Source organism: Saccopteryx leptura, chromosome 12 (assembly GCF_036850995.1).
Source record: "Saccopteryx leptura isolate mSacLep1 chromosome 12, mSacLep1_pri_phased_curated, whole genome shotgun sequence".
NCBI classification, from domain to species: domain Eukaryota; kingdom Metazoa; phylum Chordata; class Mammalia; order Chiroptera; family Emballonuridae; genus Saccopteryx; species Saccopteryx leptura.
The window spans coordinates 4,820,404-4,830,423 of NC_089514.1; the positions used below are offsets into that span (position 1 = coordinate 4,820,404).

At 58.4% G+C, this 10,020-nt stretch overlaps 1 protein-coding gene across 4 annotated transcripts in view; it reads left to right on the top strand.

Moving 5' to 3' along the window:
• Positions 1-10,020, top strand: part of DOCK4 (dedicator of cytokinesis 4) — a 353,243-nt gene that overhangs the window by 318,950 nt on the left and 24,273 nt on the right. For all 4 annotated transcript variants that reach the window (XM_066354464.1, XM_066354467.1, XM_066354466.1 and 1 more), the window contains 4 exons: positions 1,909-2,013; positions 6,304-6,445; positions 7,777-7,943; positions 8,968-9,054. In XM_066354464.1, coding sequence (XP_066210561.1) covers positions 1,909-2,013; positions 6,304-6,445; positions 7,777-7,943; positions 8,968-9,054 — 501 coding nt within the window. The remainder of the gene's footprint in view (positions 1-1,908; positions 2,014-6,303; positions 6,446-7,776; positions 7,944-8,967; positions 9,055-10,020) is intronic.

Genomic DNA, 10,020 nt, shown 5'->3' on the forward strand with positions numbered 1-10,020 from the left:
GCCAGGGCCTTAGGGTTTTTAAAATAGGATCACGGTCCTGGCTAGTTGGCTCAGCGGTAGAGCATAAGCCCGGCCTGTGGAAGTCCCAGGTTCGATTCCCGGCCAGGGCACACAGGAGAAGCGCCCATCTGCTTCTCCACCCTCCCCCTCTCACTTCTCTCTCTCTCTCTCTTTTCCTCCCACAGCCAAGGCTCAATTGTTTTGAGAATATCAGCCCTGGGCACTGAGAATGGCTCTGTGGAGCCTCCGCCTCAGGCACTAACAATAGCTCAGTTGTGAGGATGGCCCTAGATGGGCAAGTCATTGGCCCCAGATGGGGGTCAGGGGTGGATCCCAGTCAGGGCACATGTGAGAGTCTGTCTCTCTATCTCCCCTCCTCTCACTTGGAAAGGAAAAAAAAAAATATTAAAATAGGATCATCAGTTTTTACATACAAAAAAAAAAAGAAAAAAAGAGGTGATGGTGTTGCATTTTTATTCCGAGGTCGCAGTTGAGGAGATGGTGCCGTAACCCTTTCCGTCCCCGCCGTCCCCTCCCCCTCCCCACCGAGTCACCCGTTCAGCCAGCAGGGGCCACCGAGCCACTCGTTCAGCCAGCAGGGGCCACCGAGCCACTCGTTCAGCCAGCAGGGGCCACCGTTGGCCCAGGCAGTGCTCCCTGTCAGCGGCTCATGGGCGTGTCTGGTAACGTGAAAACCAAACAGAACGCACCTCCTTTGAACTCCTGCCCGTCTGCTGGCTCCGGCAGGCTCCGGGGTTCCCTGCCTCTCTTGGCACCCTGCCCCTGTACCAGAGGCGAGGGGACAGTGTTGACCCAGGACAGCCCTTGGGTGCCATCCTCACTAAGATCTGTATAAACCCGAAGCGTTGCCCGGCATGCCAGCTGCCGTTTCAGGGGCTGTTTCGGGGGGTGGAGAGGCGGAGGTTCCTCGCCCCACACGAGTCTTTCTCTGGGACCCCTGGGGGTGGAGACGCCATGCAGGTCATCAGCCTCCCGCGTCACTGGGGGTGGTGACGCCATGCAGGTCATCATTCTCCCGCGTCACTGGGGGTGGGGACGCCATGCACGTCAGCCTCCCGCGTCACTGGGGGTGGTGACACCATGCAGGTCATCAACCTCCCGCGTCACTGGGGGTGGGGACGCCATGCACGTCAGCCTCCCGCGTTACAGCGCACCGTTGTTGCGTCCCTGTGCTCGGCCCCGGCCACACTGCGCAGGGGGGCCTCCTCTGGCTTGGGCGCTCGGTCTGTCCCCGTCCAACCCGAGCAGGTTTGCACCTTCCAGAGGCCGTGGGTCACCGCGTCCGAGGAGAAGCGGGCCCGCAGGTGACGGCACCTGGCATGAGAACTCTCTGGGGAGGTTTGCTGCTCACCGTTCGCGTTCACTCTTACTTCCCCGGGAGGCGAAGGTGTCCTCAGCAGGCGTCGCGCCTGGGAACGCTTTCCTCTGGCGAGGACGTGGGATGCTACGCCGGGTGGGTCCCTGAGGGCCGGGGTCTCGTCCTCTGGCGAGAACGTGGGATGCTACATCGGGTCCCTGACGGCCGGGGTCTGCCCGCAGCAGCCTGGGAGGAACGCTTTCCTCTGGCGAGAACGTGGGACGCTACACCGGGTCCCTGACGGCCAGGGTCCACACGCAGCAGCCTGGGAGGAACGCTTTCCTCTGGCGAGAACGTGGGACGCTACGCTGGGTCCCTGAGGGCCGGGGTCCACACGCAGCAGCCTGGGAGGAACGCTTTCCTCTGGCGAGGACGTGGGATGCTACGCCGGGTCCCTGACGGCCGGGGTCTGCCCGCAGCAGCCTGGGAGCTCGAGGGACGTTCTGTCCTGTCCAGGGGGGGAGCCTCCCCCACACACCGGTGGGGCTGAAAGCTGAGACGAGTGCTCGCCTGTCCCCTGTGCTTTGCAGATGATGGAAGCCTCTTTCTACGACAAGATTATGGACCAGCAACGTCTTGAGCCGGAGTTCTTTAGAGTCGGATTCTACGGGAAAAAATTTCCATTTTTCCTAAGAGTAAGTACTCTGTTATTTGATTGTTTTTCACACTTCCAGTGGAGAGAGACCAATCTCCCACCCACCCCCCAGAGAAAGGTGAGCTGTCCCTGCCGTTGTATCCTTTTCAGGAAGGCGAGACCATCACCAGATGTCCCTTTCACTGTTCAGTTTGCAAACCCCCTCCGTACCCAGAACGCCTTGCTTTCAATAATCTCAGGATCTCAACCAGCCTCTTGGTTTCACGTCTGGAGTTTCGAGGTGTGCCGGGTGGGCGAGCGGTCTTCGGCGATGAGAGCTGTCTCCCTCAGGTGGCTGCGCCCTCTCCTCAGCTCAGTCCCTCGTCCTCGGAGTTGGCATTAGAGGGATGAGCGGGGCCCAGGCAGGGCGTGGGGTTCCATGCTACAGACGATGTGGCGATTTCACGCCACGAGGAAACCCACGTCCTGAACCGTGTGACGCGTGTTGTGGGGCGACCTGATGCCTTTGTGGAAAAAGTCAGTGTCACTCAGCCAAGAGGGCCAGTTTATTGCTGGTGTAAACTCTGTACAGAAGGGGTAGTTTCCAGCTGCTCCGAGGTGCCCACCGGCTAATAAACAGTTAGACTGACTCTTTCCCGTGTTTCCCACTGTGGCCGGGGGATCTGGCGTGCTCTGTGCTCCCCGCACGCCGCAGTACGGCACATCTTACTGACGTAAAATCTCTGGATGGGAGAGGACGCGTCCCTCCCCAGCAGCTAAGGAGACGTGTCTGGGATACTGTTTTAAGTGGAGTGAATCCATCACTAACTTTAAATCTCAGTGTACAAATGTTGTAGTATTTGTGCAACCCTGAGTCTTGTTTTGCCTGTCAGTGTGAGTAGATACAGGTATGTGGGGGGGGGGGGGGTTGGGGGAGGATGGAAGGAGAGGGAGAGGAGAAAGCTTTGACTGAAGTTAAATAATTGCTAAATAATTATCTGCCTTTCATAATGAAAGGTCTTAGTGCCCAAGACCTCACGGAGCTTAATAGTCTCTGTCTCTGAACCAAACGTGTTGTTGTTTCTTCTTTCTTTAAGGTTCAGGCAAGTCTGTGTGTGTGTGTGTGTGTGTGTGTGTGTGTAAATATAGTTATAGATACAGATATATATTCCAGAACATCCAAGCACCATAGACACATTTATTTTAGTATCACATGAAACGAACACCACACAACAGGTTGGCACCGTCTTGAATCGACTGAGACGCCCGTGCATTCGGGTGCCCATGACATAAGTGGACTCTCCCTGTTGGGTGAGAACTTGGTGCTGTGTGTGGTCACAATGCTGACTGTGAGGATGGGTCTTCCCGAGGACAGAGGGCACTGCCCGAGCACAGAGGGCACTGCCCGAGCACAGAGGGCCTGCCCGAGGACAGAGGGCACTGCCCGAGCACAGAGGGCAGCTAGATTCTGCGTCAGGAACAGTGGCACCGCAGAGCACCCGTGGGGGGGGGGACTGAGGGCTGTGGGTGGACACACTGTCGGCCGGACTGTCCCCAGCAGCCTCTGTGGAGTGCGCCTGGCCTGGGTCGGGTTCCAAGAGGCGTGAGGGGCCTCCTAGAACCGTGAGCGACACAGGGGCCTGAGAGCCCACGTGAGAACCCACAGGAGGGCGCAGACGTGATTCTGCCACAGCCAACCCACTTCCCCACGGCTCGAAATCCTGCCAAGTGAGAGATTATGTCTCCTTCCATGTTTTCCTCAGGGCTGATTGACCCATGACACAGGGAACAGTGTTCAGAGACCACAAGGTTTGTAAGTGGTCCACACATGTTTTCATTTCTTTTAAAAATCAGAGGAAAAAGGCGAACTTTTAGGTTAAAAATTATTACGTGATATACTGCGTTGTAGATTAGCTACTGCTAATACGCTTGTCTTTATACCAAAGCAGTCATGTGATAGGATTTTTGGTCCTTTTTTATTAAGGAAGAAGCCCACAAGAGTCATAATGTCACCTGCTCAAGGTTTGTTCAGCCAGCAGGTGTTCCCACAAGGTACCCTGGACACCCATCTAGCACGTGCAGTTCACGTGAATTAAAAGTATCAAGTTAAAAAAATAATAAAGCGTGTCGAAGAGCCACAATTTAGCAAATTAAAAAACTGCATTTGCTAAAATGAATTTTGGTAAAGAGTCCATTAGAGTAAACCGATCTCTATACCCTCAGTCTTTTAAAAACAGCTTTTCTGGAGAGAGAGAGAGAGATGGCATTTCTTTACAAGTGAAAGAGAAGAGTCACCCTCTACTGGTCTCTGAAGGGCACTGCACCCCCTGGACTCCCGGGGCCGGAGCCTGTCTTAGAGAATCAGATTCTGTCTGGTCTTCGATTCCAAAACAAATAATCAACATTAAAATTCTCCTTTTATCCTTTGATGAATTTTAACATCATTTTTAAAGCTCCGGTAAATTAACGCGTTTCTGTCACTGTACGGTCTACGGAATTTCTTTTTCCTCACCCTTGTGGAAGATGGGTTCTTTGTAGGCAGTGTTTTCTGTGTGTGTGGTGTGTCATCCTCTGGGGAGGGTGACATCACAGGTCAAGGACAGGAAGGAGATTTACTTCGCTGGCATGCCCCCCTCCCCCATAAGTACGTATTTCCTTTTCTGGGTGGAATAAGACGGGTGCAGAGTGCCTGGTGGGGACTGTGCTCGGCCAGTCCGATGTCACCGTCGTCCAGCTGTCAGAGTCCGCTCTTCTCTGACGCGATCGTGGGGTGCTTTCCGGAGACCAGCGCGTCCCTCCAGCTCTCTGGTCGCCCTCCGGGAGGGCCTTCCCCGTCCCTTACCTGGCGCGAGACAGCCTGGCCCACAGGACGCTTGTGGCGATTGTAAACCACACAGACAGAAAGCTGTCAGCACTCGGCACACCCCTGACGTCCTGACTGTCAGCCCGGCGGAGCTGGGACGGCCGGGAAGCTCGGTGCCGCGCTCCTGAGAGCTGGGACGCGGGCCGGCTCGGTCCGCCTGTCCGCGGAGGGATCCCACCTGGGAGTCCTGAGGGATCCGGAGCCCCTGCGTCTGCTGCGGGGTGAACTGGGAAGGGGTGTGTCCTGGGTTTTATTCAGAGCAACAGAGAGCGGAGCGCACGACCTTTGTCCTGCACGTCTCGTATCTGGGCCCGTTTCCTGACGGGTCCAGTGCTGTGGTGGTGGTGGTGGTGATGGTGGTGGTGCTGGTTACAGTCGATTGATGTGAGGCGCGGGCTCTGTGGCTGCTGGTGGTTTCTGTCTGTAGCACAGAGCCCTGATTTTTTAAAATTTTATTGCATTATTGGGGCGACACTGGTTAATAGAATTCTGTAGGTGTTAGGTGTACAATTCCACAGCACATCATCTGGATTCTGTGTTGTGCCCCCCCCCGAGTTGAGTCCCCCTCCATCACCATCTGCTCCCCCAGTCAAGTCCCCCTCCATCACCATCTGCCCCCCCAGTCGAGTCCCCCTCCATCACCATCTGCCCCCCCCGAGTTGAGTCCCCCTCCATCACCATCTGCCCCCCCCCAAGTCGAGTCCCCCTCCATCACCATCTGCCCCCCCCGAGTCAAGCCCCCCTCCATCACCATCTGCCCCCCCCCCGAGTCGAGTCCCCCTCCATCACCATCTGCCCCCCCAGTCGAGTCCCCCTCCATCACCATCTGCCCCCCCCGAGTTGAGTCCCCCTCCATCACCATCTGCCCCCCCCCAAGTCGAGTCCCCCTCCATCACCATCTGCCCCCCCCCAGTCAAGCCCCCCTCCATCACCATCTGCCCCCCCCAGTCAAGCCCCCCTCCATCACCATCTGCCCCCCCCCAGTCAAGCCCCCCTCCATCACCATCTGCTCCCCCAGTCAAGCCCCCCTCCATCACCATCTGCTCCCCCAGTCAAGTCCCCCTCCATCACCATCTGCCCCCCCCCCCCAGTCAAGTTCCCCTCCATCACCATCTGCCCCCCCCCGAGTCGAGTCCCCCTCCATCACCATCTGCCCCCCCCCCCGAGTCAAGCCCCCCCTCCATCACCATCTGCCCCCCCCCCGAGTCGAGTCCCCCTCCATCACCATCTGCCCCCCCCAGTCAAGTCCCCCTCCATCACCATCTGCCCCCCCCCCCATCTGTCTCCCCACAGTGGCCTCTCCCTCTGGGCACTGCCGTGCTCTTACCTGTGTCTGTCTGCTGGTTGGTTTTATTTACTCCCCTGACGTTGTTCACCCCGCCCCCTCCCTCTCCTCCCGTGACCGCCGTCGGTCTGTCCTCCGCGTCTCCGCGTCCGTCCGTGTCGCGGGTGTCCGTTCACGCTGTGCGCTCTCCGCCCCGCCCGCAGAACAAGGAGTTCGTGTGCCGCGGGCACGACTACGAGCGGCTAGAGGCCTTCCAGCAGCGGATGCTGGGCGAGTTCCCCCAGGCCATCGCCATGCAGCACGCCAACCAGCCCGACGAGACCATCTTCCAGGCCGAGGCGCAGTGTATCCATCCGCTCCAGGCTGGGCGCTGCGGGGCGCGTCCACGCCAGGGTGACCCTGCGGGTGGCCGTGTCCCTGTCCTCCCTCCCTGTCATCTTCCTCCGCCTCCTCCTCCTCCTCCTCCAGAGCAGAACTGTTCTGCGTATTAGCAGGATGCCAGTTGAAAAGGAATCTCTTAAAAAGTCTGCTTTATTTCCCCCCCCCCCCCTTTTAATTAAAACCTTCCTGCATTCTCCATCCTGCTTTTAGAGCTCTTGTTAGTGATTTCCCTTAGAAGAACCCTCTTCTGACACAGGCTGTGGAAACGGCTTTGGTTCAAGGAAATGACAGCCGGGTGTTTGCTGGGATGCGTCAGTCACCCCCTCTTCCCTGGACACTTTTATTCTGGACTGAGGATGGAGAGAAAAAGAGGAACCCCAGTACCTTGGGGGGGGGGGCTCTTGGCCTCTGCACCCTGGACAGCCTTGTGTAACTGTTGTGTGATTGACCCTCCCGTGGTCTGTAGTTATGTAGGCATTAGGGGCACGGGGTGTTCACCCAGCTCCGGGTTCCTGCATCTCTCTGCCCCTCCCGGAAACAGGATCTTAGAGGAGACCAGAAACTCCCCCGATAGCTCTGGGTGCCTTTTCAAGGTAGAAACTAAACTGCAACGGAAGTGAGTCATTGCATAGAGAAAGATGTATCACTTTCCTTCTTTGAGAAGAGGAGGTTAAGACACAATTAGAATAAGATACAATGTTTAAAACAGCCGTGAAGGCTACACCCCTGCTCATCCGTACAAGATCGGGGAGAGCCGGCACCGCAGGTGTGGGAGGGCTGCGGACAGGGACCCCACGTAGGTCAGCGTGAGTCTCGGTCAGTGCCGGCTTGTGTCCTAGTCCTTCGTCCTGGCTGCACGGACCTTGGCACATTATTAAACAAATAAATGTGGCAAGGGGCCATGCATGAACTAAAGACAAGTGTGTCTTCCTTCAATGACTGAAGACAACGTAACAAAGGTTAGATAGAATTAATGCTATTTAGAGTACCTAGGATCCAAACAATTCCCATTCACCCCCTCAAAAAAAAAAAAAAAAAAATCCACGATAAATTTGTGGGTCATAGACATTTCAAATGGATACTTTTCTTTTTTCAGAATCACCTACCTAAAACTAGTTTGAGGCCTGTTATGTGAGGAGTGATTGTTATGAACTGAGTTCGGGCGCTTTCTTGGGGACGTATGTGTTCAGTGATTTCCAACCCAGAGGGGCTGACACCAGGCCACCCCCACCCCCCACTCTCTGCCCCAGCCCCACCCCCTCTTCCGGGCCACCTCCTTGACTCGTGACTCCCAGACCTGCAGATCTACGCCGTGACGCCCATCCCGGAGAGCCAGGAGGTCCTGCAGAGAGAGGGCGTCCCGGACAACATCAAAAGTTTCTACAAAGTGAATCACATCTGGAAGTTCCGCTACGACAGGCCCTTTCACAAAGGCCCCAAAGACAAAGAAAATGAGTTCAAGGTACCGTGAGTTCTCCTTTTGTGCTGAGGGCCCCTGGGGCTCAGACCCTGGCTGGCCGCATTCTCAGGGTCGTGTCCGGGGACAGAGCCAGAGAGACCAGGGCCCTTCAGCCTGGGGGTTGGCAGGGTGGCATGGGTGGTTTCCAACCAGGATGACGCCTGGCCCCTCAGCCCAGGGATTCGGACCCGGTGGGTCTGAGAGCGGATCCTGACGCCAGCTTCCTGGTGGCAGTTCCGATGCCCGTGGTCCTCAGTCTCTGAGGTCTCCTGGCTGGGCCCGGTCATCTCACTCGTTCATGCTGCGCCCACTGTGGGGCGCTCAGGACACCTCTTCTCGGAGACAGCCACGGGCAACGAGGAGAGACTATCGTATGGTGGGGAGCAGAGGGTAGACCCCTGGCACAGCGGGGATGTTCTCTGCCGCCCCCTGCTGCTCTTCCCTGTCAGAACTCCGTGGGGTTAGGGTCCCTGGGGGGGGGGTGGTCAGATGGACAGTACACCACAGACCCTGGGCCCGCGTTCAGTCTCCTGTTCTCAGAGGTTCCGGTCCGCCTGCCACCCAGGGCTCCCTCAGCCAGGAGGGGGGATGGGCTCTCACAGCCCCGCGGTGGGGAGAGGGACGGGTGACCCGCAGGTAAATGACCGTCTGCTCCTTCGCAGCCTTGTCAGCAGAGACGAGACAGATGTCTGTTTTCTCCCCTAAGCAGAGAACACAAAACCAGGGTATCACGCAGGTCAGAGGGGGCCGCTCCTTGAGCTGATCAAAGCGAGCGGTGAAGGTTAGTGTAGCTCGGCCACCAGACGGCAGGGCAGCGCAGGGACCTAACCTGTTCTGTGTCCGCAGGGCAGTGCGGGGACCTAACCTGTTCTGTGTCCACAGGGCAGTGCGGGGACCTAACCTGTTCTGTGTCCGCAGGGCAGTGCGGGGACCTAACCTGTTCTGTGTCCGCAGGGCAGTGCAGGGACCTATCCTGTTCTGTGTCCCGCAGGGCAGCGCGGGGACCTAACCTGTTCTGTGTCCGCAGAGTCTCTGGGTGGAGAGGACGTCGCTGTCCCTGGTGCAGAGTCTGCCCGGCATCTCTCGCTGGTTCGAGGTGGACAAGCGGGAAGTGGTAAGGACCCAGCCTGCTTCTCCCTCCTCCCAGCGGCTCACGTAGGACCCTCCCCGTGGGTTTGTGGCTTCTGCCTCTGACTTGAAGTCCCTGGGGAGCCCTCCGAGTAAGTCAGCGAGCGCTTGGATAGTGACCGCTGTGACCAGGGCGTGAGGGAGGACATCCCCGTGCCCCCGTGCGGCCAGCAGAGGGCGCCCTCAGGAGGGATGCAGCGACCTGGGCACGCACGCAGCGTGGGCTCTGGCCTTAGAGGAACTGGGGTCCAGCCCCCGTCCCGACTCGGGCTGTGCGACCTTCCACAGCTGGACGGTGATCCCTGTGTGCCAGGCCCGTGCGAACGGCGTTGCTACGTTGCCTTGTTTACCCGCCATGCCCAAGCTACCCGGTGTGTGTGCTCATCCCTCCCTTCCTGGGGCTTAAAAGCTTTTGCTAGAGGGTCCGAGAGATGGAGAAAGGAGATGTGAGCCCAGAGTTTTCTGACTCTAAGGCAGTGGGGTTCGCCTCGCCCAGCCTCGGTCTCCGTCCGGGCGGCGAGAGGCCCGTGGGAAGGCCCGGCAGTGTCAGCACACGGTGCGTCACGCTGTCTGAGGTCACGGCGGCCGGGTTCTGGAGTGTCAGTCCCCCCGGGCCCTGGGGGAGCGCCAGCTGGAGGTCAGCGGGTGTCGTTCTAGAACCTGGCACCCAGCACCACGGCCGCTCAGGGTGCCCGGCATGCCCCCCGCCCCCTCCCTGGCTGTGGCGACAGGGAGGGCCGTCGCTGACAGGTGCCACGTCCAGTGGGACCTGCCCTGCTCCCAGGCCGCTCTGCTGACAGCAGCGGCACGTCGGCCGTCCAGCCCCGGGCGTCCCCTTCCCCACTGTCCCCCGAGAGTGGGGGTCCCACCTGGCGTCCCCTAAGCATCGACACCGGCCTCAGCTGCCCACGGTCACTTCAGCTGAGGAGCTAACGGAGTGTTCGCTTTGCGG